Source organism: Gallinula chloropus (assembly GCF_964237585.1).
Source record: "Gallinula chloropus genome assembly, chromosome: 18".
Classification (NCBI taxonomy): Eukaryota; Metazoa; Chordata; class Aves; order Gruiformes; family Rallidae; genus Gallinula; species Gallinula chloropus.
In genome coordinates, this window is record NC_140103.1 from 10,690,363 (window position 1) to 10,716,350 (window position 25,988).

The window sequence follows — 25,988 nt, forward strand, 5'->3', positions numbered from 1 at the left end:
AGAAGGCTGTGGGGGGACCTCATTGCAGCCTTCCAGTGCCTGAAGGGAGCAGAGGAACAAGAGGGGAATCAGCTTGTTCAAACGGTAGATAATGGCAGGACAAGGGGGATGGATTAAAGCTAGAGGAGGGAAGGTTTAAATTGGAAATTAGGGGCAAGTTCTTTCCAGAGAGAGTGGTGAGGGGCTGGAACAGGCTGCCCAGAAAGGGGGTGGGTGCCCCATCCCTGAGGGTGTTCAAGGCCAGGTTGGATGGGGCCCTGGGCACCCTTGTGTAGCTCCAGGCCTGGAGGTTGGTGTCCCTGCCTGTGGCAGGGGGGTTGGAGCTCTGTGACCCTTGGGGTCCCTTCCAACCCAGACCATTCTAGGATTCTGTGACAGGTTTGGAAATCAGGATGCTGAGCTTCTAATCTCAGTCTGACCCTACCTCAGCTGTGCAAACACGATCAGCTTCTCAGAGCCTCCTCTGTCTGGCTGCTCTGCTGGTGGTTGCTCTGCTGGTAGCTGCAGGGGGTGTTGCCTGATGTGCGGTTTGCGTTTCAGTCTGGGGTTGGTTGGTTTGGGGGGTGTTTCCTTGGGGTTGGTTGGTTCTTTGTTTGGGTCTGGAGTTTTTTAATACCATTTCAGACCTAAGATGCTGCTAGGCAAATAATAATTTTTAGTAGTGTATTACTGAGACAGACGGTGGAAGAGAAGGGAAGAGAACACCTCCTTCCAGAACCACGTCTCCCAGCTCAGCGCTTGGACCTCATCCGCCTCCGATTCCCCCAGATCTGGGCCATGCACACAGAGTGCCTGAGGCACCACTAACCTGAATTAACCCCAAAGCTGCTTTTTAGAACTAACTTCAAGCTTCAGAAACACAACAATTCACAGCCTGGAAAAAAAATTACATGTGACTAATTGGCCAAGAACATCCACACGTTTAAAAAGGATGAAGTAAACCAGCCCGAAGGGAGCGGGGCCTGCCTGGGTCTAGGGGGGTTGTCAAGGGTGCAGAGATATCCAGCTGGCTTTGGGAGCATCAAAGCCTGTGGTGTGGGAACACATTTATACCATAAAGAACAAAAGCCTGACAAGTGTAACCCTGGTCCTGGTGCGTTTCACAGAATCCCAGGGGTTGGAAGGGACCTGGAGAGCTCCTGGGGTCCAACCCCCCTGCCAAAGCAGCTCCCCAGCTCATATTGCACAGGGCGGCGTCCAGACGGGGCTGGAATCTCTCCAGAGATGGAGACTCCACACCCCCTGGGCAGCCTGTCCCAGGGCTCCCTCACCCTCACTGGGGAAAAGTTCTTCCCCATGTTGGTGGGGAACTTCCTATGCTCCAACTTGCAGCCATTGCCCCTTGTCCTGTCCCCACAGACACTGAAAAGGGGCTGCCCGTTTCCCCCTGCATCCCATACTGAAGATATTTATAAATATCAATAAGATCCCCCCTTAGTCTTCTTTTCTCCAGGCTGAACAGCCCCAGCTCACTCAGCCTTTCCTCATAGTAATCCTTTGAGGATTACTCAGGAATTAAAGCTTTCTAACAGGCAGTGTTACGTTTCTAAAGGACAATGCTCCAAATCCCAAAGGAAATCAGAAGCCATTTACAGATTCCTCTGGGGTTTCAACATTTTAGTAAGAAAAAAAAAAAAACCCAATCCATGGACATTTAACTGGAGGAAGAGAATTAAAAGCTCAGCATCTGAAAACACTTAGCAGAGCCTTCATGTCCAGAAAACAAAGTGTGTTTCCTTACACAGCAGAGCTGCGATGCTGCAGCGCCGGCGATGAGCCACCTTCTGCAGTTCATCACTCGTGCTGCCCAGCAGGGACACAAAGCCTTCATGCACAAGTGCCTGTCCACTCTTGGTTTGACACTTTGTTGCCCAAAACCGACTGGGTACAGTCCAACTAGTAAGAAGTTCTGGTTGTTAAGGAGAAACAGAAAGGATCTGGAATTAACTGAAACACTGCTGCAGCCTTCCAGCTCAGGAGGGCATTTTGGAAAGCTGGCTGGTTTGCAGACAACAGTGTTATGAGGCAGGTGGCCATCAGTAAATCTAGCTATAAACTAGGCTTAATTATTAATAATATAGCAAGTTCAACAGCACTGAGGCCCCCAAGAACTATCTGGCATCAGGTCACCTCACCAACACTGCAGCTGTTCTTCAGGATGCAGTGCTGACTCGCATAAAGAGCCCACTGCACAGAAGGGTCTGTCACCTCTGGCAGTTTGAAGGCAGCAGACACTACCCAGGTAACTTCTATTCAGCAGGAGATTACTGCACAACGTAGTCCTGTCGGGTTTCTTCCCTTCTCCTCATCCACTAGTGTCCTTCCAACAATGCAAAAGGCAAAGAACAGCCGTGTCAACAGATGCTTGGAACTGGAAAGCTGTAACCCAGCTGGGACAACCTGGTTTGTACTCTGGAAACACACACTGAGGAGCTCTGCAGACTCCTCAGCAGCGTTAGGGACAACACTAAGTGTCAGAGCCTGACATCAATAGGTGTCACAAGTGAAGGAACCCTCTGCCTCAGATAAAACTGTATTAATGAGATCAAGGTAACAACAGTACAAATCTACAATTTCATAGAATCATGGAATCACAGACTGGTCTGGGTTGGAAGGGACCCCAAGGATCACAGAGCTCCAACCCCCTGCCACAGGCAGGGACACCAACCTCCAGGCCTGGAGCTACACAAGGTTGCCCAGGGCCCCATCCAACCTGGCCTTGAACACCTCCAGGGATGGGACACCCACCCCCTCTATGGGCTGCCTGTTCCAGCCCCTCACCACTCTCTCTGTAAAAAACTTCCCCCTATTATCTCATCTAACCCTTCCCTCCTTCAGCTTCACTCCATCCCCCTTGTCCTACCAGTCTCTGTCCTTTTACAAGATGATTCCCCTCCTCCCTTCAGGGACTGGAAGGCTGCAATGAGGCCCCCCACAGCCTTCTCTTCTCCAGGCTGACCCAGCCCAGCTCCCTCAGCCTCTCTCCATAGGGGAGCTACTCCAGCCCTCTGATCATCTCCGTGGCTCCTCTGACCCCTCTCCAACAGCCCCACACCTCTCTTGTACTGGAGCCCCAGCTCTGGACACAGGACTCCAGCTGGGGCCTCCTGAGGGCAGAGCAGAGAGGGACAATCCCCTCCCTGTCCCTGCTGCCACCCCTCTGCTGATGGAGCCCAGGATCCCATCACCCTTCCGAGCTGCAAGAGCCACTGCTGGCTCAGGGAAATTTTCTCACCCAGCAGAACCCCCAGGTCATTCTCAGCAGAGCTGCTCTCTAGGAGCTCCTCTCCCAGTCTGTATACATATATGGGATATATATAAAAATATATGTATATTTATATATATAACTGGCTAACATAGCTACATCAAGAAGAAAAAAAAAAAGAGACTAATAGAACCAGGTTAAACAAAGAATTTGATGAAGAGAAGCCCTCTCACTCTACCCACGCAGAGCTCTTCTGATGTCCTCTGAGGTCACCTGGGCATGGCAGAAATGTCACTGGAAGAGTTACCCTTTAGCTGCTGTAATGGTTTAATTAAATTAACATTTCAGTGTTTTTCCAAGTGCATCTGTAGCAACAGCACTAACAAGCTAAAGATTCCCCCCAGAATGGGTCAAACCACGGCCTCCAGACACCAGGGCTTCTGTCCACTGTAATTCTCGTGGCCAGCTGCATTTCAAACGTGAGGGGATTATCTAACAGCTCCATGGCTGTCCTTCAAACACTGCCCAGAAGGCTTTCCATTATGTTTTGACTTGATTTGACCAGACACCACAACTGGAGTCGCCAGTCGAGTGGGTCAGCAGCTGCAGACAGGCTCCAGGAACAGGGATCACTGCCCCGACCTCCCCATCCTCACCGGGTCTTCAACCAACTGCACAGGGAAGACAAACCTCAGTCTCTAATCTGTTCTTCTCCCCTGACTCCACAGCCCTCAGCAACAGATGCCACTGAGTCAGTGGAAGGAACAAAACAGTTTGAGCCACAAGTTCAGCCCTGGGAGCACACACACGTGCTTGAAAATGAGCATTTTGTCTGAAACCCTTCGTTTTTCAGTGTTTTTCTCCTGAAGGCAGGAATGGCAGCCACTCCTCTCACACAGATGACACGCAGCATTTTTAGCTCTGAAATAAAGGCAACAAACAACATCGACTGCAGGAGTCCTGTGTTAGTGCCCTCCTGCCAAATGGCATCACAGAACCTCAGAGCTGTAGGGGTTGGAAGGGACCTGGAGAGCTCCTGGGGTCCAACCCCCCTGCCAAAGCAGCTCCCCAGCTCATATTGCACAGGGTGGTGTCCAGACGGGGCTGGAATCTCTCCGGGGCTGGAGACTCCACACCCCCTGGGCAGCCTGTCCCAGGGCTCCCTCACCCTCAATGGGAAGAAGCTCTTCCCCATGTTGGTGGGGAACTCCCTGTGCTCCAGTTTGAGGACATACCCCTTGTCCTGTCCCCACAAACACTGAGAAGAGGCTGCCCATGTCCCCCTGTGTCCCACACTTCAGGTATTTATAAACATTAATAAGATCCACTCTCAGGCTTCTCACTGCTGAACAGCCCCAGCTCACTCAGCCTTTAAATGACATGGTGGGGCTTGGAGGGGTTTCAGACAGGACACCCCACTGGCTGAGCAGAACCCCAACTACCAATACCAACTGCTAATTTCACCCCCTGCAAGCACCTAGAACCCCCCCCAAGCACTTTACTTTTGTGGAAGAAAACCCAGCCCTAGAGCAGACTCTGAAAGGTTCCCAGCAGCTCCCTCAGAAGCGGGTAAACAAACCTTTTTAGAAGGAAAAATGCCATTTTCCTAATGCCCTCTGCAAAGAGCGGCTACATTCATCTTGGCAATCGTTACAAATCCTCCCCCGTGTTTTGAAACGAGAGCCAGAGCAGGGAGACTTGTTCAACAAATGGCAGCATGAGTCAGTGGGCCTGGAAGAGGGGGGGAGGAAGGAGCAGATGACGTCCATGCAGTCACAAAAGTCTTCAAAATGATTCATGTCATAACATGGATCCAGAAAAGTGACTTATGGTTTAGATATAAACTATCTATCTGGGTGTTACAGATCTGTGTCCATGCCCAGGGACTCACCAGCAGACATGGTGCTGCTAGACAGCCACAAAAGCAAGTGTGGAGTCTGGCACCTGGGAAGGAATAACCGCTGGAATCAGCACAGGCTGGGGGTGAACTGCTGGAGAGGAGCTCTGTGGAGAAGGACCTGGGGGTCCTGGTGGGTGACAGGGTGGCCATGAGCCAGCAGTGTGCCCTGGGGGCTGAGAGAGACAATGGGATCCTGGGGGCATCAAGAAGAGTGTGGCCAGCAGGTCACAGGAGGGGATCCTCCCCCTCTGCTCTGCCCTGGTCAGGCCCCACCTGGAGTGTTGTGTCCAGTTCTGGGCTCCCTGGGATAAAAAAGACAGGGATCTCCTGGAGAGAGTCCAGAGGAGGCTACGGAGATGGTGAAGGGCCTGGAGCATCTCCCCTGTGAGGAAAGGCTGAGGGAGCTGGGGCTGTTCAGCCTGGAGAAAAGAAGACTAAGGGGGGACCTTATTCATGTTTATCAATATCTCCAGGATGGGATGCAGGGGAAATGGGCAGCCCCTTTTCAGTGTCTGTGGGGACAGGACAAGGGGCAATGGCTGCAAGTCAGAGCATAGGAAGTTCCCCACCAACATGAGGAAGAATTTTTCTCCAGTGAGGGAGCCCTGGGACAGGCTGCCCAGGGGGTGTGGAGTCTCCATTTCTGGAGAGATTCCAGCCCCATCTGGACACTGCCCTGTGCAATATGAGCTGGGGAGCTGCTTTGGCAGGGGGGTTGGACCCCAGGAGCTCTCCAGGTCCCTTCCAACCCCTGGGATTCTGTGATCCACCGGCTGGACCTCCCTTCTCCTCACCAGATAAACACTGGTGTCAAAACCAGCATCAGTGCTGTACGCAGAGGGAGAGTATAGACAGAATATCCACTGGCACTCCAGAGCCCCAGAATGCAGAGTGGCAGGACTGTTGTTTTAACCTGGGAGCTCTGCAGAACTCCAGGAGCTTGGCCATGGAGCTGCAGCTCATCACTGGTGAAAGGAGACAGGGAAACAAGCAGGAGAATGATTGTCAGAGTCAGAACTGACAAACCCACATTCTCACGCTGCAAGGGCTCATGTCAGCACCATCAGTCACAAGAGATCCCAGCTTTTGCTCCTGTCAAAACACTTTACCTGCAGTGAGGTAGCCCAAAAAAAAAACCCAAAACCAAAAGCAACCAGGTCTGTGAGTGTGCCTGCAGGCTCAGGAATGGCCCTGCTCCTCCAAACAGTCGTGAGCCAGCAAAACTCCTTGGCCAGGGGTAGCATCACCTTTGGGAAGATCCCCCTACACAGCACCCATGTATCACCCATTGAAAACAGTGCACTCGCCAGCCTAGCCCAGCGCTGCCTTCTGCAGGGAGCATCACCAGAGCTGCCTCCTGGACTCTGCTGCCTCTTGCTCACTCCCAAATCATAGATGTTTTATTTTAAAGTTACTGTGAACACACATCACAAAGGTCCAGAGCCTTCACCCTCCTCACAAGAACACTTCTTCCTTCTCTCAAGAACCGCAACATGAGACCTGTGCCACAAACACCTCTCAACGCAGGCACCAGTCTGTGACCCACCTGCTGTCAGGGACAGTCAGGCCTCCCACACTGGGATGTTCCAGCCCCAGCTCCAGTGAGCATCCCACATCACAGACCTCATCCATGAGCAAGGGAAGGCACAAAGCAGCAGGAGACACTCTGGGACCAGTGGGTAACTCAGCTGCTGGGTCACACCATTCTCAGCTGGAGCCCCAATACAAGAAAGATGTGGGACTGTTGGAGAGGGGCAGAGGAGCCCCAAAGATGCTCAGAGGGGTGGAGCAGCTCCCCAATGGAGAGAGGCTGAGGGAGCTGGGCTGGGTCAGCCTGGAGAAGAGAAGGCTGTGGGGGGGACCTCATTGCAGCCTTCCAGTCCCTGAAGGGAGTTTCCATCTTTTCCACCTGTGAAAGCCCTTCACTATGGTTAACAACTGCTCAGACCAAGGGTTCATTTGTCTCCTCAGGAGTCAATACCCATTTCCCAGGCAAAGAAACCATTCTCTAACGTGCTCTTACCACTCCAATTAAGTCTCCTCGGCCGTACTCGCCCGTCAGGTGCTTTTTCCCATTGTCCATCCGTATGACCGAGCGGAGCCGACCGTTCAGCACAATGTACGTGCAGTCTGACTTGTCCCCCTGCCTGCAGGAAGAAGAATCAGTAACAAGGATGAGTGAAGCCTCTTTGCTCAGCAGACCCATCTCCAGGCTCCTCCCAAGCTGATCATCTTTCCTCAGCCAGCTCAGAGAATGCAGGAAAATGTTCAACCAACATTTAAACCTAACAAGGCAACGGGGAACTGAACAGGGACCTGTTCAAAGGCAACTTGGAAATACATTTAGTGTTGAATTGTATAGGCTTTGCACTTGGGTTACTGCCAGGTCCAGGACCAGGATGGAAGTGGTCTCCAGGGAAGGCAACAGGCTCGTTCCTGGTTACAGCAGGAACGTGGTGTCACTGCAAGGTCTGGACAGATGGATGTGTAAATTCTGCAGGTCAAAGAAAAGCCCCGAGTGGCTCAGGATTTGGATTCCTTTTGTGCACATGGCTATTGGGAAGGGTTGGCCCTATTGGGTTTGTGTGATGAAGTGTGGCTTGGCAAGCAGATCTGCAGCACAACCTGGTACACCCAGGAGTAACACTGTACTTCTAGGAGCAGGTTAAAGCGAACACAGGGAATTCTGAAAGCTTTGAACAAGAAACTGGCACCTGTGATGGATTTGAGGCACAAAGTAATCCAAAGCTTCCACAAGCCTTAGAGCTGCAGGTACAGTTATAAACAATAGTTACAGTTACATAGAGCACATACTAAATCAGACCTTTATTCTACCCCCTGCAGCAACCAGATAACGGCTCCAAAGCATCCCAGAACAGAAATCCACAAAACTAAAGTTTTCTGAGGTTCACTTCTGCCCCTTAGACACAAAGTGCTGTGCCTGTTTTCAATCGGCCAGTTGAGTTTTCAATTCACTAATTGAGTTTTGTTCTTGATTTTAGAAAAGCTGAAGAACTCTCTGAGCAATAGATGATCACACCCTTAATGCAGAAACCACCAGAGAACGGACAAGTGTCCACATCTGGATTGACTACACCACGTTAAAAGGCTGCTGAGACAACATGAAGGGTGAGGGATAGTCTGGAACAGCTTGGGTAACACCTGGAGACAAGCCACCAAGGCAATGTGGCTGGGTACTGCAGAAGGAAAACCATCCCAGAATAGGCAAACAGACAAACCCAATGGCATGGCTGATGAGTTTAGGCCAGTGAGTTTCTTACTCTTTGCATCACTAAGGGAGCACAGACCCCTAACTATGAAAAGAGGAATATTCAACATGCAATTGTGCCCACGTCTCACCTGTACACAGCTCGTCCAGCCTCCACCTCCATCCAGTCCAGGGCAAAGTCGATCTGCCTAACGAATGGGGACATCCTCTTCACAACAGTGTGGGCCACCCCCAGAACCACGCTTGGCTGCTCCCTCATGATCCTAAAGGAAAGGAGAAAAAATGGTTCTGGCATTTCCCCAGAAGAGGGGGAGGTACACAGGGGCACCCCAGTGCAGCTGGGCAGTTATACAGGTGCCAGAACCCACACACACACTCCACAGTCACCAGATGGGTGACAGAGGCTGGGGCTGCCCAGCCTTCCAAACTAGCCTGACTTAAACATCTCACACGTGTCCACAGTTTCCCCTGGATTGTTTTCATCAGGACAGAACCCCATTACACGTGAAGTCTGATGCTCTCAGAGATGAGATACCTGCTCTGCATTTCAAATTTTTCCTGCTCCCTGTTGCAAAGGCCACAAGAAAACTCAAATATCTTCTAATAAGGCTTCTGATCTTCACACTGAAGCTTCTGAGTGATGCTTAAAAGTCTCTGCTAATAAAGAAACCACATCATTCAGTACTCAAACTGAAAAACTTTTGAGGATGTTCTGCCAGGGATAAATGCAAACCCAACAGTGACTGTGAGGCCCAGGGGACATCACGCTCACAGGCACCTGATAACTGCTCATGAATGTCTCCTCTTTTTCAGGCTAAGGATCACTTCATCCTGTCAGGCTGTGAGTAAGCACTCCAATCCCTACCCAAGCACTACTCCACAGGAGTGAACTGATCACACACCTCTCCAGACAGTGTACCTGTCAGGACATCTTATCTCTTCTGGTCCTGCACAGCATCAAGAGCAATTGATAGTGAAATCCAACTAAAAACCAGTTAAGTCTTTAACTGGTTCAGATGAGCCAGTGCAGCTGGGGAGGCAGGAGGTAAGTGTGCACAGGTAGGGGCACGGGAGCATGTTCAAGCCACACGTGGGCAGAAGCACAGAGAGTGAACAATACAGGGTGTGTGTTCTGCACCAGCTTTCCCTTTACAACAGACACCAGACCACTGTAAGACAGCCCACCTGAAGCCCCCCATGGGGTCTCTCACTGAGCACAAATCATGTGAGCTTCATGTCTAACCTCACACCCTAAAAATCAGGGAGGGGGAGAGAGGGGCACAGAGGGAACATCCCCAGGTCCTGAACTGAATGTGGCTCCCCAGGGGCTTCTGCAACCTGGCAGAAACCAGAGCAAGTCTGAGCAGAGATCCACTGTCCCAGGCTGGTACTGTGGGGCAGGCTCACCAGGAGCCAGGGAGGAAACCATGCTCAAGTTGTGAAAGCCCCAGATCTCTCCTTCCCTTGTCCTGCAGCATGGAGCAGAGCTGACTGACAGCAGGTCAAGGGCAGCACACAGGGCACTGCTGGGACCTTTCACATTCATCTGCTCTCCTCACCCAGTGCCTGAAGCAACTACTCTGAGCAACAACAAAGGTTACAACTCCTTCAGCTGGAACCCCTGAATCTGAAACAGCAGCAGTTCACAGGCACCCATCCCTGTTCTGCATTGAGCTCATCACACACGTACCCTCCCAGGTAAGTTAAACCCAACCCCAACTCTCACCACTTACCATGGTTTCAAATCCAGCCATCAGAAGAGGATTGTGAAAAAGCAGGACTGTGTTCCCCACCCTCCCCTCTTCTCTTGCCCTGAGGTTTCCACATCCCCCCATCTCCCACCCATCACTCCTGCAGCCCGCCTTGCTTTCAACACACTATCATCACATGTGAAAACAACGTGTTATCCTACACTAAAGGAGAAAGGAGCTGGAGAGGCACCCCAGGATAAGCACCAACAGACACATTAATCGCTCAACACAGGCAAACACCCAGCCCCATGCCCCTTCTCAGCTGATCTAAAAGGGAAAACGCTCCTGAAGGGTTCAGCTCATTGCTTTTACTCTACTTGCTTATTTAGCCCTCAAAGTCTTCTCCCACACAGGCTGTCTGCTGCGATCAGTACAAGCCATTTACTCCTCTTCCTCCCTCAAGCTATGTATCTTAATACTTAATGCATTCAAAATGTAAACTAGGAACAGGCTGCTTTTATTTCCATCTGGAGCTCCCTGGTATGTCACCCATGCTACAGAGCTTCTAGAGGAGCGTTAGGATGGAAGGCAAAAGCTCCCTCTCATGCACAAGAGCAGAGCAGGGGGGTTTCTCCCTGTTATCAGCCAGGTTCTCTTCCCTTCACCTGGCATTGCTCTTCTGCTTTGCACTGACCCTGGCAAAACTGGGAGTCAGAGCTCTGTACTACAGAAATCTGTTCCCAAAGGGATCCTTGGGATTCTTTACTGGAAAGCTCACCAAATACAGCAATGAAAAGCCTGGGACTGATGCAGACATCCTCGTGGATGCAATGTGATGCCCAGCTCAGCTGGTGACACAACACAAAAATCAAAGCTCTCCTGCTAAGTGGTGAGTGCAGGTGATTAAGGCTCTGAACTGCAAAATGTGCTGAAGCAGAGAACATGACCAAGTCCCTGGGACTGCAGAACCTGAACATACTCCTGCAAGCAGGGCTGGTGACAGCTCGATTACACCGTTCAGCAGGAGACACCAACAGTTGCAGGGTGGGCACTGCACACTCTGTATAGCAGTTCAGCCAAACAGCAAAGCCTCTCAGGGTTACACTATGTAATTAGCTTGTGTCACCCCTATACTTAAACCCCCCATTCCCAGACAGGTATTTAGTCATGTTACTGCCACGTAAAAGGCTCCTGCCCCAAAGTTTCAGTGAAAAGGGTTTAGCCTGTTGTCCAACATCCAACCTGTGATTTGAAACCCTGGGCTGCTCCCTTTACCATGCTCTTTGCCTGATGCCACTACTGACCGTGCTCTTTCTGCTTCACCCTCTCATTAATGATTGAGGAAAACCACACATGATGTTCCAGGGCAGCTCAAAGAAGAGCTGGTAAGAAAGGAAGAGAGGAATTTGGGGGAATAATGGAGGTTCTTGTCAAGCTTCTTTTGGCCAGGAAGAAAGAGAAGAGCCAAAAGAAAAGAGGTTTAAAACGTAGTAATTGCTGGGAGCTTCTGAGCAAAGGAAAAAGCCCAGTGCTGCAGGACTGTGAGCAGAGACTCACCAGGTTGGAAAAGGCCTTTAAGATCATCAAGTCACACCGTTCCTGTCCTGTGCTGAAACATATCCCTGAGCACCTCATCTACTCATCTGTTAAACACACCCAGGGGTGGGGACTCAGCCCCTCCCCGGGCAGCCTGTGCCACAGCCCCACAACTCTGTCAGGGAAGAACTTTTCCCTCACATCTGAGCTGACCCTGCCCTGGGGCAGCTTGAGCCCATTTCCCCTCATCCCATCTCCTGTCCCCTGGCTGAAGAGACCATCGCCCACCTCTCTGCACCCTCCTTTAAGGTAGTTGTAGGTGGTACAAGTCTAAAGTGAAACTTGCTTTTAATTATCAACAAGTTTTTGTTTCTCAGAGTTCAAAGCAAAAATGAATAAATTCAAGGAAACCTCACACTTTCTACACTGACCTTTTTCTATATGGGAACAGGAGCCACGAGTGACATAAAACCTGGGTAAGATGGAACACTCAACAATCCCAGAGATCATAAAATGTATTGAACTGGCAATAGACTTGTTAAAGGAGAGAAAGAAAGTCTCACAAAGGTCTCAAAAATGATGCAGAGGTGATAGGGATGGGTGTGAGCCCACTGAGTTGTAATGGAAGCCAAAAGGTAACTCAGAATAAACAAGAGACAATTCAATACTTGAGAGAGAAAACTCAGGAAAATGAGCTCAAACAAATGAGTCCATCCAGGGCTGCACACCCAAGCTGGCAAAGGGGAGGAGAAGGCACAGTGACTGGTGTGCTGAGACAACAGAATGAGACCTGAAGTAAAAACCAAGGGGGAAAACAAGGGTAGGGAAAATAACAAAAGAAAAAGCAGGAATTTAGAAGCAATAGATCTGATAGCACATGGAATGGCACCAGTGGGAAGCATCAATCAGAAATTAGGTGAAAGAGCTCACATCCACTGCACAGAGCTGAGAAACACAACTGATCAACAGTGGGACTGTCAAGGGCAGCATGTTGGCTCTCCCAGCACACAGCCTCTCCCTGTGAAGCATGGTGAAAGCCACAGCACCAGTTCCTGTGCCAGAGTGGATCAGGAACTGAAACAGAACTAATTTGAAAGTAAGGATGACACAGAGATACACAACACAGCCTCACCAAGTCCTGCACAGTGCAGTGCTGGGGCACATTCAAACCAGTCAAGAAAGGAGATTAGAGAAGGAAATCCAGGTATTTGACACTAATTACTCATGTGAACCAATTCTAAGTCTTAACATTAGGAGATTGGAATAAATCAAGAGCATTAATCATTAATACTGGACAGCAAGGCTACCTGCAGTCATCAAACAGGGTCTGGGGTGTGTTTTGTAACTAACAAATACCTGTACCCACCTTTAAGCATTCAGAACTACTACACTAAGTACACGTACTACTTCCAAGGACCAGAAAGGAGTCTGCCTGGCACAGGGACACCGGTCCCTGACCTGCTGCACTGCAAGCCCTCAGCTACACTGAGGCCATGTGTTCCTAACCTCCCACAGCCTGAGCTGGCTCACTGGCAAAAGGGATAATGGATCAGAGAGAAAGGGCAAAGAAGCACTCAACTTTGCGGTGGGACTCGATGGTCTTAAAGGTCTTTTCCAACCCAGTCATTCTGTGACTCTGTGACCCAGCAAAGCACAGGCTCTGGCCAGACTTTCTTACTTGGATTATGAAGTATACAACTCTTAGGTCATAAATCTCACCCTGTTGGGTTAAGTGCTCTATAAACCCAGAGCAAAAGGGATATCACCATTTAGTATTACCAAGTTCCCTGTGTTGCCTCTTGCTGGAGATAAAAACATCATATAGATGGGTCAGTGCTCATCTGGGTGCTCAGAACCCTCATGTAAGCTACCTGGCTTGCTGCAGGGCATATTGTAGCAGTACTATGCCATAAAAAAATACCAAATAATAATAATTAGAACCCCCCAGTATAGGTTTTGATGGCAGCACTCACTCATAGAAATGGGACTTGGAAACAGAGAGGAAGCTGCAGTCTCGATTGGCCTTGATGGTGAAAATCAGGGGTTCCCCAGTGAGGACAGCGAGCTGGCCCACGAGCTCTCCTGGGTGGGTAATGAAGAGGCAGGTGTCCTCCTCTGAGTCTATCTTCCGCTGGTACACGTGAAGCATCCCCGAGACCACAAAGCAAATATTAACATCCTGGAGAAAACAGAGAAAGAGCTCAAACCCCCCCAAAGATTTTAAGAAGCACTTATCGGTGTGACGGTACTGTCATGCCCAATCTGTTTTCCAGAGAGCTCCCTGGAGTTTCTGCACAATTAGGTGATAAAATAAGACACAATAGTGAATTATTAAAAGCAGGTTATGAATATTTAAACCCAAGCAGCCACAATATTGAAAAATGGGTTTCTCTTTGTAGGGTTATGAAAAACAAAAGCTGCATCCATAAGGTCTCAGGAAATAACAGTGGAATTGGGAAAGGGAATAATGGGATAATCACAGCAGCAGGATGAGGGACGTGGCAGCTCAGCAGAGCAGAATACTGCAGAGCCACAATTGGAGCTGCCCCTCATCTGCTTTGCATAAGCTGGTCTATTTACACAGTATTATTATAAATGAACCTCGTTACATCCTAAACACACTGTGCTATAAACAAACACTGCTGGATTGCTGTTGGGGGGGTGTCTGGGGGGGATATTGCTTTACTGCAGTGGAGTGGCACCGTGGGAAGCCCGCAGTGCAGGGCACTGGAAAGGGCTGCCCGGCCTCTGCACCCGCTCTGGAAGGAGGGAGCTGAGCTGCTCACTACAGACACAAGCTGAAAACAAGGAGGTACCAGATTCCTGCTCTCACCACACTCTGTCTGTGCAGAAAGGCTGAGAGCTGGGATTGTCTCACCTCGAGAAGAGGTTTGCGAGGGGCTGGGGGGGGATGTTTTACTCATCATCACTCTGTACAAACACCTCACAGTGGAGGGCAAAGGCTGCACCCGGCTTCCACCCCTCTGCACACTCACCTGGTCGCCCTGTCTCGACAGCACAGTCCCAGCAGTGACCTGATGCAGCGTCACTTTGCCATTCAGCAGCGAAGGGTCCTGGAGAAGAGAGGGGTGAGGGGACAATTTACTTGGCTGTGCACACAAACAACAACAACAACAACAACAACAACATGGGGAAGCATCCAAATACAGCAAATAGGAATCATTACTACAGATGAGGTTTTCAGTATTTGAATGTGGTTAAAACCTGGTGCATGATGTTTATATTTCTCTGCCCAACAGACTGCACTTCCAGCAGGAAAAAATGGTTTAATTGGTTTCAACTGACCCAACTGAGACTCCCAATGATTTTCTATGTGTTGATTTTGCCCCCAGCCACTTTTAAGGATGTAGAATGGAAAGAGACCTGTGTCAGCTGGCATGGAAATCATGAAATATGACATCATTTTCAAAGGAAGGTGAGAGCAGAGACATCTACATCATGGAGGAACTGGAGGGGATGATCCAACAGGTGCTTTGTCAGCCCCCTTCCCAGGGCACACAGCTCAGCTGTGCACACACACATCTTCACACACACTGGAGACCAAGAGGTTCCCCAAAGTCATGAAATCTCATGTGCATCCACACAGGAGCGTGGGATCCTGACACAGGAGCATGCACAAGCCAGCCCTCAGTTTGGGCTTGACCCCAAACCCTTGCAACAGGAAGGAGCTGCTCAGAAGGTTCCTTCCCAGCTCCTAAACTGGTCCCAGTGTTAATCCTGAGTATGTAACACCATCATAGAGGGAGTTCTCCTCTCTGCACCCAGTGCCCCACACGCAGCCACTGATGAACCCTCGATGCCTCAGCCCACCTTCACCCCCTTCTGGAAAGCTTTCACCCAAAGCAGGTCTCCCAAACCCCAAACGTTTCACTGTCCCCATCCAAAGGGGTCAGTGCCCCATGCCAGGCTCCACGCTGAAGGGCCAGGGAAGCCCCTGGTGCCTGGGCTCTGCTGGACACCTCTGTGACCCACACACTGCCAGAGGCAGGAGCACTAAAACCCATGAGCAGTGTGGGAGAACCCACCCATAGGCAGGAACCTCCCTGCAGCAGGAAAACACCCCAGAGACGTAAACATTTTGCCATCACAATCGTTACGCCGGGTTTTCCTCTCCTCACTGTCAGTTGAAAAGAAAAACAGAGCAAGTGAATTAATCAGAATTATTCCTCACACCTACAGCTGATAAAAGGAGCTGATTTTAATTAAAACCCCCAGTTTTATTGAAACCAATCTGTGTTGTGGGAACACACCCGATGCAAAGAACCTGACGAGCACCTGTCACAACATTTCAGCTCAGCAAGATCAACTCCAGCAGTTTCTGTGAGGTTTTCTCTGTGTTTATCTGCTGATGCTCCTACAGTATCACCTGTACTTAAAGCCAAAGTGTGACCCTGACAGTATCTCACAGCAAGGGAACACATCTCCCCAGTGAGAGCTACTTATACATGGATTTCTTCCATCAGCAGAGGGGTGGCAACAGGGACAGGGAGGGGATTGTCCCTCTCTGCTCTGCCCTCAGGAGGCCCCAGCTGGAGTCCTGTGTCCAGAGCTGGGGCCCCAATACAAGAGAGATGTGGGGCTGTTGGAGAGGGGTCAGAGGAGCCACAAAGATGATCAGAGGGCTGGAGCAGCTCCCCTATGGAGAGAGGCTGAGGGAGCTGGGCTGGTTCAGCCTGGAGAAGGGAAGGCTGTGGGGGGACCTCATTGCAGCCTCCCAGTCCCTGAAGGCAGCAGAGGAACAGGAGGGGAATCAGCTTGTTCAGAGGGTAGATAAAGGCAGGACAAGGGGGATGGATTCAAGCTAAAGGAAGGAAGGGTTAAATTGGATATTAGGGGGAAGTTCTTTCCAGAGAGAGTGGTGAGGGGCTGGAACAGGCTGCCCAGAGAAGGGGTGGGTGCCCCATCCCTGGGGGTGTTCAAGGCCAGGTTGGATGGGGCCCTGGGCAACCTCGTGTAGCTCCAGGCCTGGAGGTTGGTGGCCCTGCCTGTGGCAGGGAGTTGGAGCTCTCTGATCCTTGGGGTCCCTTCCAACCCAGACCATTCTAGGATTCTAAGATTTTTTTGGCTGCATTAGCTCCAAATAAAAAGCTGCAAAGATTTTCTTCATGTCTAAGACTACCTAAGCACTGAATAGATCACACACAAAGTGGTGGAGTTCTCATCATGGGAGATCTCCCATAACAGCTGAGACAAGAGGCCAGAAATGACTTGGCAATCTTGGACTGCCTTGGGCACCAAATGAGACTGAATGACCTCCAGGCAGCCCCTGAAATCCTGCTTCTCTGTGCTATCACTACCCTGATTAAGCAACAAAGGAGTTAAAACCCAAGAACCATCCTCTCTAGTATCTTCTCTCTTCAGTGGGCAAAAGCAGCAAACCCAAACACAGCATCACAGAGCTACAGGGTCTGAGCCAAGTAACTTTGCACCAGTCGTCCCCCCCTGGCACCAGCTGCCAGCACAGTAACATCCATTTCCCAGCAAGTGTCTGTCTGTGTGTTCCTAGAATAAATTAGCAGAGGTTTAAGATGCAGATGTGAAAGCACAAGTCCCTTCTAAAACATAAACAGCAGCAGTTATTAACTGAGACCATTTTTTAGTCAAAATAAGGGACTCCATTCCCCTAAAACCCTGCAGAAGATGCTCCCTGCAATGTCCTTTAACTCACATCACAACTGCAGATAAAGCTGAGAAGGTGTAAGAGACTGAAAGCCATGAGAGACCCAAGGCACTCAAGTTATTTAAAACAAAAGAAAAAATATCTTGAATCTGAAGTCAGATACCTGTGGGTTATTTAAACTAACCCTGCTTCTCTCCTCCAGGGAATAATCCCCTCCTCTGTCTCTCACATTCTCAGGGAAAGAAAAACAATCAGCAACAACCAACCAACAAAACACCACCATCCATCACCAAAACATCTTGATTTTATTCACACTGATTGGTTGCTCTGAAAAATGACATCTCAAAATGCCTCCAGCCAGCAATGAAATGAAGGGTCTGACCTGCTTTTTTAGAAGAAGATATTACAGAATTTGTTTCCTCCCTTGATCTAAGTAGCATTGAACACAAATATTTTAAAGACAACCAGATATTTCTTCCATTGCCTGTAGAATAATCAACTTTCTCTATCCTGCTTGGAAAAAATTAACATTGACCTTTAAATAAGATTTCCAGATTTGGCTACTTCCCATCAGATCCTTTTATACTTGTGAGTTGCTATAATACCAGAAATTAAAAAGCCTACTGCATGTCATTATTATTTAGATCTTCATGTTAATACCACTATTAGATGCTGTGTTGTCAGGATATTGTTCCAATTAACTTCAACTCTAAGATGTTTACTTGTTAATTACTGAGAAATTAAAATTAATAAAAAGCCACAATCAGGAGTTTGGGTGAACCTGGGATTTTTGCTGGTGGGTCTAAAAAGGAAGATTCTGGTTGTATATTGGGTACAACCTTTTGTCCCAAGTGGCATTTGAGGCCAGTTCTACCCAGAACAGGAGGCAAACAGCTGCAAGCACCCAGTCCTGTTTGATCTGTAATAAGAACTTCTAGAGCAGTCTGTAGCCTTTTGTAAGGACACACTCGCTGGGGAAAGCTGAGGGTTGGCCTAACACCACAGGTGAGTGTCCCACAGGTGCCCAGCCAGAGGTCTGGCAGCCTCAGCAGACTGGAGGTACCGAAATCCACACGGCAACACAACCAGCACGTCCTGCTCTGCGTGATTCAGACACACACTCCATTCCCCAAATGGTCCCATTAGCTGCCTGAACCCATAGGCTGCTGTAACCCAACGCAGCTGGAGCCAGAGGAACGATGGAAACAAGGATTTTCATTCCCCCTTACAGCACAAAGGGGATAAGCAGGGGCTGAGCTCAGCAACACAGCCACAGGGCACCACACGTGTCACTCGGAATCACAGAGTCACCAGGTTGGAAAAGGCCTTTAAGATCATCAAGTCCAACTGTTCCTGTCCTGTGCTGACCCATATCCCTGAGCATCTCATCTACCCATCTGGTAAACACACCTGGGGAAGGTGACTCAGCCCCTCCCTGGGCAGCCTGTGCCACAGCCCCACAACTCTGCCAGGGAAGAGCTTTTCCCTCACATCTGCTCTGACCCTGCCCTGGTGCAGCTTGAGCCCACTGCCCCTTGTCCCATCTCCTGTCCCCTGGCTGAAGAGACCATCGCCCACCCCTCTGCACCCTCCTGGCAGGGCAGTGGAAGTGGGGAGAAGGTCTCCCCTCAGCCTCCTCTTCTCCAGGCTGAACACCCCCAGCTCCCTCAGCTGCTCCTCAGAGGATTTGCCCTCCAGCCCCTTCCCCAGCCTGGCTGCCCTTCTCTGGACTCGCTCCAGGACCAAAATGTCCTTCTTATGGTGAGGGGCCCAGAAGAGGCACAAGGCAGCCACTCAGCTCCAAAATGCACTCACAGCCACCAGCCAAACCCAGAGCTTCAATTCCAAAACCCAAACAAAGCCCTTGGATGCAACACCAACCGGATTAACGGCTCCAGCAGCCACCTGAGCACACGGACTTGGCTCCTTCCCATGGCAGAACATTGCAAGGCAGCAGAAACCACACATTTCCTTCTCCCCAGATAATGGGGGACCAGAGCAACATGAGTCCCTGCAGTGGGGTTCAGTTCAGGCTTTCCAAATGGCAGAACAATTCAGATTCATTTCAGCCCTGCTGACAACTTCACAGAGCAGAGAACAAAGCACCCAGCTGGGCTACGGCACGCTAGGGAGACAATTCACTTTTTAGTGCCTGGCAGAATGAGCTGAGAAGCACAACCGGAGCCGCCTCTTCACACACTGACTTACATCAAGATCCATCAAGGTTGAAAGGTCTTTCTTTGCTGCTTCCACCATGGCATCGATATGTTTGCTGTTACAGGAGTCCTGCACAGCACTGTAGTGGAAAACTGCTGAAGGAGTTTCTGTCACCGTCACCGTCTTCTTCAGTATCGGCTGCACAGAACAGATGCACAACAACCATCAGTTTCAATGTCAGGACTGGCACCCACCCAGCAAAGACTTGCAGTGTCATCTGTGTTCTCTATCCAACTGTGGGGGGTCAGCCCTGAGCAGTGCCTGAGCACCACATGCTACTCCATCACTCCCAGAGGAGAAACAGACAGAGCCGGAGCCTCCAAGGGTTGGGAAGGACAGTTTACTGACATGAGCACCGTGAAAGGGGAACAATAACAGCCCAAACTGCACTCACACCTGGTGTGTAACACAGAGTACCTTACCAACCTGGTGATAACAGAGCACTGCACAACAGGAAGACTGCCCTGACAGCCTGGCTGCACTCTGGAGGTGCCCAGGAGCACCCTCCCCAACCAGCCCCTTTTGTGGGAGAGTGATGCTAGGCAGAGTGAAAACAGCCCAGGCTAACCCAGCTACCCTGGGCTAACCCAGCTCCCCAGGGCTTGGGGAGGTGAACTCTGGCCTGGCCAGTCCCAGGACACCACTACAACCGGTGGTCTGGAGGAACTAAAAATTAAAATCTCATTTTCCAAAAAAGCAACAGCTTGCTACCTTCATTATCCCTGCATTCCTCTGCAAAGCCTGACACTCAAGTCAAACAAAGTTACTCATCACAGCTTGCACAGGGAAGAATAAGGGACTTTTCAGAAACTGGGTAGCAGCCAGCTTGATGGAACCAAATCTTGATCAACACTATACAAGGCTGGGAGAAGAGAGAGAGAGAGAATGCCTGTCAAAGTCACACCGAGCCACAGATTGTGGTTTGAGTTTTATAATTCCTGTGCTCCCAACTCCCAGGTTGGTATTTGTAGAAAGCAGAGCACAAAAACTGCTTGACAAGCCCTGGCTGCAAACTTATGGGACATTCACAGGCTGATAGAGGCTTTTAATCCCCTTCTGCAAAGTAGGTCTCACAAATAAGGCATGGTCCAACCAATCTGCCTTTCCAAATAATCCCTTCCATGGGTCAGAGGAAGGCAAGACCTAAATGAAGAAGCTGCAGCAGTGCTTTCCTGTTCCTTGCCAAGGAACCTCACAGACTTTGAAGATCCACACTAATAAGCCTCAACAGTCACCAACACCTACCAAAACCACTGTAAGTTGAAAGACACAGGTAACAGAAGAGCAAATACCCCGACTTGGACAGGGCTGCAAAGGCAGCAGTTGGAAGTGGTAGAAAACCTCTCCATTACTCACTGAGTAAGGCCAAGTAAGGCAGTACAGTGCAAGAAAGGTGGTGGCACCTCTTGAGAAGACCTACCTTGCTCACAGTGGGGCTGCTGGCTGTGTCCTCAGCGGCAAAGTGCACCCTGGCTCTTTCGTACGCCATGTCCATGTCTGACTTGGTGCCACTGGAACTACCTAAGGGAAGATTTTAGATTGCTTGTTAGCGCCTCCTTAATTACCTGTGCTCACAGACAGCAGGCAGCACACAGAGCCAAGCAGCTCTGGTTGGGGGGTTTGTGTTCCTCAAGCTGAGGGTAACACAGAAAGCAGTATCCTCATGTTCTAACTTACTTCCTTTGCACCTGGAAGATCTGTTGGGAACTTTAAACCTTCCCACCTGAGCTTGTGTATCCAGTATGCCCCAAAATTCCCACATCCACTCTTGTGCTGAGGTTAATTATTATGGGGCAGGCAGAAGAGGGTTGTACTGGATCCAAAAATTATCAGGAAGAGACAAATCTACCAAACAGAGGGTTAAATTAGATGTTAGGAAGGAATTCTTCACTCTGAAGGTGAGGAGGCCCTGGCACAGGGTGCCCAGAGAGGCTGTGGGAGCCCCTTGATCCCTGGAAGCATACAAGGCCAGGTTGGATGGGGCATTGGGCACCCTGGGCTGGTGAGGGTGTCCCTGCCGGTGGCAGGGGATTGGAACTGGATGGGCTTTGAGGTCCCTTCCAACCCAAAGCATTCCCTGTTTCCATGATCTCCAGGAAAACATTATTAACCTGCTCTCCACTGAACCAAAGAACTTTTTTCATACCTGCTATGTCATAAGGAGAATATTATGACCAGCAATGTCCTAGAGTCTCTCCATGGAAAGCATCCCCCACCCAGTGCCTAAAATACTGTCAGATCTCCCCTGTGACTTGCCCAAACGCTCAGGGTATGTCACGTGCTGAGACACTCACACAGAATTCGTTTACAGGGCCAACTTCTTTCATTCCAGGGCTGCCCAGGGAGGTGGTGGAGTCTCCATCTCTGGAGATATTCAAGACCCATCTGGACACCTATCTGTGCAATATGAGCTAGGTAGCTGCGCTGGCAGGGGGGTTGGACCCAATGATCTCTCAAGGTCCCTTCCAACCCCTATGATTCTGTGATTCTGTGATTCAGTAGTTTGAAGTCACTTGCCAATATTCATATCTATTAATTATATCAGCTCCTTTGAGGTCCCATCCACCTGCCAGGACCTTCTCAGAGCTAACCAATGATGCAAATATAGCTGGGGAACACCTCCTGCTTAATCGCCTTGAGCCCCAGCCTGATGCTTTCCAGGGTTAGGAACACAGAGATTGGAATTTCCTTTAACAAATAAACCTACAACCATTTCTGCTGTATTTCTATACCTAAAACATAGCAAAAATATGCCATATTCAGAAAATCTTTCTCCCTTTTGCCTTCTCCCTTCTGGTACCACACTGTTCTTGTGCTTCTGCACAAGTGCTGCTCAGGAATAGGAGGGGCCCTTAGGAGCAGCCACTGTCTTTCCTGACTATTGAATTTTGTTACCTAAAAAACTGAAAGAAGTCAAATCTCCCCAATTCCTCTGCATTTTCACACACACATGTGTGAGTTCACCTAGAATTTCCCTGATCTTTGGAAAATTGGCCTTTGGAAACATGGAGCTGCCCTGTATCTACACACTGGTCCAACACATCCCTGGGAAGGTATGACCCTCCCATGAACTGCAGGGAAATTTAATTTGGTAAGTACAGTGCCCCTGCTCAGGCAAGGGGAGAATCCTGCTGTCCAAGGGATACAGACCCACCTCAGAGCCCCTGTTGCCATGTTACCTGCAAATATGAACAAGTTACAGATCCCATCTGCCACTGGGGTCACCACATCATCTAATGATGAGCCTCCAAACGAGACACCCAACAGCCTGGCCCAAGGACTGACACCAGCAACATTTGCAAACCATCAGATTGAAAAAAAATAATAAAAATTTAAAATAAAGAAGCTGTTGATGGTACTAATGGACTTTTAATCATGCTGCAACGTTAAAGACCCTAAATGAGATCATGGACAAAGCTGGGATAATAGAAATAGCAGGATGGAACTCCATAGGGGCTGATCAGAGTCCCTGTCAATTCTACTGCCCACAAATCACAGTGTCAGCACAATTACTAAGCTCCAACACATAGTGCATTTTAAACCTGAACACACACTTCTCAGGTGCCTGGTAACAGGCACATGGGCATGGCAGCATCCTCTACAGAGCTCTGTGTGTTAAAGAACTCAGGGAGAGGAAGAAGAGGCACTCAGAGTGAGAGCTTGTGTCTAGCAGGCTCCTATCCAAAGCAGGAGCCTCCAGCGCCGCCGCAGAGAGAAGCTTCCCACACAGTGATTAATTACTCTGACTTGTTGCTCAGGCAGGAGTCAGGGAGGATACAGCAGCACAAGCTTTAACTGGCAGTGCTGTGGCAGGGGAACAGAAGGCAGTGGGAAACTCAGGGTGGTGGACTGGGATCCTGTTTGATGAACACGCTCGCCGGGCTCCCACACACTGCTGCTACCGGAGCCGCCGCACAAACAACGGAGCCCGAGCAGCACTTCAGCTGCCTCCTTCCTTCCCAGCACTTCAGCTGCCTCCTTCCTTCCCAGCACTTCAGCTGCCTCCTTCCTTCCCAGCACTTCAGCTGCCTCCTTCCTTCCCAGCACTCGCTCACTGAACAGCCTTTCCTTGCCCCTGCTCGTGTGCTTTGGTTTTGAAGGCAGAAAAGCAGCTTCTCCTACCTGCTGCTAATCCCCCCAAACCAGAGAGAACTGCTATTGAGCCTCCCATGCTCCTCTTTCTCTTTTCAGATCCCAGGAACAGTAACACTGATGAAGCCATCATGTACTGAAAAGCCTGTTGTTTTAGAAACACAGGATCTCCTGAGCTGGAAGGAACCCAGCAGGACCATCAAGTCCAACTCCTGACTCCACACAAGACAGGACTGAGGGCATCAACCCGACATTTCTTGCCCTCAGCCCAGCGAAGGGCTGTGACCCCTTCCCTGGGGAGCCTGTGCCAGTGCCTGACCCCCCTCTCAGCACAGAACCTCTTCCTGGCATCCAGCCTAAACCTCCCCTGGTGCAGCTTCATGCCATCCCCTCGGGTTCCATCCCTGGTCCCCAAAGAGAAGAGAGGAGATCAGCACTGCCCCTTCGCTCCCCTCAGCAGGAACCCGAGCAAGATCCATGTGTAAGATGAGAGCACGAAAGATGACAGCACATCACATCACCATAACTCCCTTTGTCTCAGTTACATCAATTAATAGCAGCTCTTCATTTGCAGGTGTCTCACTGTCCTGTTCCCCATCACTACTAAGGACAGCAAGGGAAGGCTCACTTGGATAACAGGCCATTAGTTACTTGAGGAAGTCAATTTCTGATAGATGAGTTAGGAAGCAGTGCCACTGCCAGATGATTATCCAACAGGTATACAGGTCCAACAGGTCAGGACTACCTGACCCAGCACCCCAGAGAGCACGTGCTTCCCCCTTGTGATCAGGTGTGTTACATCCCATGGTTCTGCCAAGCTCTTCTTACCTGAAGCCTCTGTGGACCCAGCATAAGGAGGGGAGGAAAGGCTCCTCCTGAAGACATGCTCAGAGGTTTCTGGACCAGAAATCTTCAGTGAATCTGAAATTTAGAAACAGAAGTGCCATGAAGGTAAACACAAGGTGCTTCCCAAGAAAATCCATTTCACTGAGTGACAGCAAGACCCTGTCACTCCCCACCTTTGGAACTTACTACAGGCTGTGTCAGTGGTTTTCAAACACTGTGGTTGAACAGTTTAAACCTGCCTCCTGCTTGATTTCATTAAAAAACTGTTCAGGTTCAGAGGCAAAATCCAAGTCTCTTTTTCTAGGCTTAGCTCCCACACTGACACTTCAACCTAAAAGCCTACAGAGACCCAGCAACTCTTCTGCTCCTACCCAGAGTGCAGAAGTTTCCCAGCTCCTCCTGCAAGGTCAGAACTAGGAGCCACATTCCCCCCTCACCCCTCAGCATCTTTAACAGCCCAGCAATAATTTCCTATTAAAGCCAAGAACTGCCCAAAGACTTCAAACCCAAAACTGATGTAAGACAACCCCTAATTGCTCTAATCAAATCCAAATCCAGATCCTCTGATTTTAGAGACTAATTAAAGAACATGAGGAAGGAGAGTTGCTCCCCAATTCCAGAAGCGTTACCCAGTTCCAGGGCTTCCAGGGGTTTCTCAAGCTTCTCTTCCTCTGACACACTGGACACTTGTCTTTTCACAGCTTTGCCTGGACTTGCTCCAGATGTTACACTTGCCACAGAGGTGAGAGGGACGGCGTGGCTCTGCTGCAAGGGGGAGAGGCCAACACAAACCACACTCATACACACTGAACAGGACAGGTCAATGCCTGGGACCCTCCTCCCAGAGTGGCCCTGCAGTGATACCCCACAGCTCCCTCCCCTCACAGCTCACAGATTGACATCCCTCCAGTTTGCCTCAGTATTCCCCAACCTGAGCCTCTTCTGCCAAGGGCACAGCATCCTTTGAACCTTTTGGGAACCTGCTTTGGCAGGGGGGTTGGACTTGATTAGAGGGCTGGAGCAGCTCCCCTATGGAGAGAGGCTGGGGGAGCTGGGCTGGTTCAGCCTGGAGAAGAGAAGGCTGTGGGGGGACCTCATTGCAGCCTTCCAGTGCTTGAAGGGAGCAGAGAAACAGGAGGGGAACCAGCCTGTTCAAAGGGCAGAGACTGGCAAGACAAGGGGGATGGATTAAAGCTAAAGGAAGGAAGGTTTAAATCAGATATTAGAGGGATGTTTTTTACAGAGAGAGTGGTGAGGGGCTGGAACAGGCTGCCCAGACAGGGGGTGGGTGCCCTATCCCTGGGGGTGTTCAAGGCCAGGTTGGATGGGGCCCTGGGCAACCTTGTGTAGCTCCAGGCCTGGAGGTTGGTGTCCCTGCCTGTGGCAGGGGGGTTGGAGCTCTGTGATCCTTGGGGTCCCTTCCAACCCAGACCATTCTATGATTCTATGATCTCTGGAGGTCCCTTCCAACCCCTACAGCTCTGTGAACCGTCCCAGGCAGGAGTGACTCAGGATCATCCACAACTGTCAGGACTACTGGAACGTACTGATGTAAGGGCACAGCAACACCCCACCCCCTCTGAAGTGATGCACTTCTTCAAGCCTCTGAAATTCCAGCTTGCCCACCTCCC

The 25,988-nt window shown here is 50.1% G+C and overlaps 1 protein-coding gene across 1 annotated transcript in view; it reads right to left on the reverse strand.

The window, feature by feature from the left end:
* The window catches only part of PNPLA7 (patatin like domain 7, lysophospholipase), a gene marked incomplete at its 5' end in the record, with an annotated part of 140,736 nt that overhangs the window by 76,661 nt on the left and 38,087 nt on the right, over positions 1-25,988 (reverse strand). Inside the window, 8 exons of the mRNA XM_084272739.1 lie at positions 7,129-7,252; positions 8,466-8,597; positions 13,535-13,740; positions 14,558-14,635; positions 19,411-19,557; positions 20,840-20,940; positions 24,340-24,432; positions 24,987-25,122. Coding sequence (XP_084128865.1) covers positions 7,129-7,252; positions 8,466-8,597; positions 13,535-13,740; positions 14,558-14,635; positions 19,411-19,557; positions 20,840-20,940; positions 24,340-24,432; positions 24,987-25,122 — 1,017 coding nt within the window. The remainder of the gene's footprint in view (positions 1-7,128; positions 7,253-8,465; positions 8,598-13,534; positions 13,741-14,557; positions 14,636-19,410; positions 19,558-20,839; positions 20,941-24,339; positions 24,433-24,986; positions 25,123-25,988) is intronic.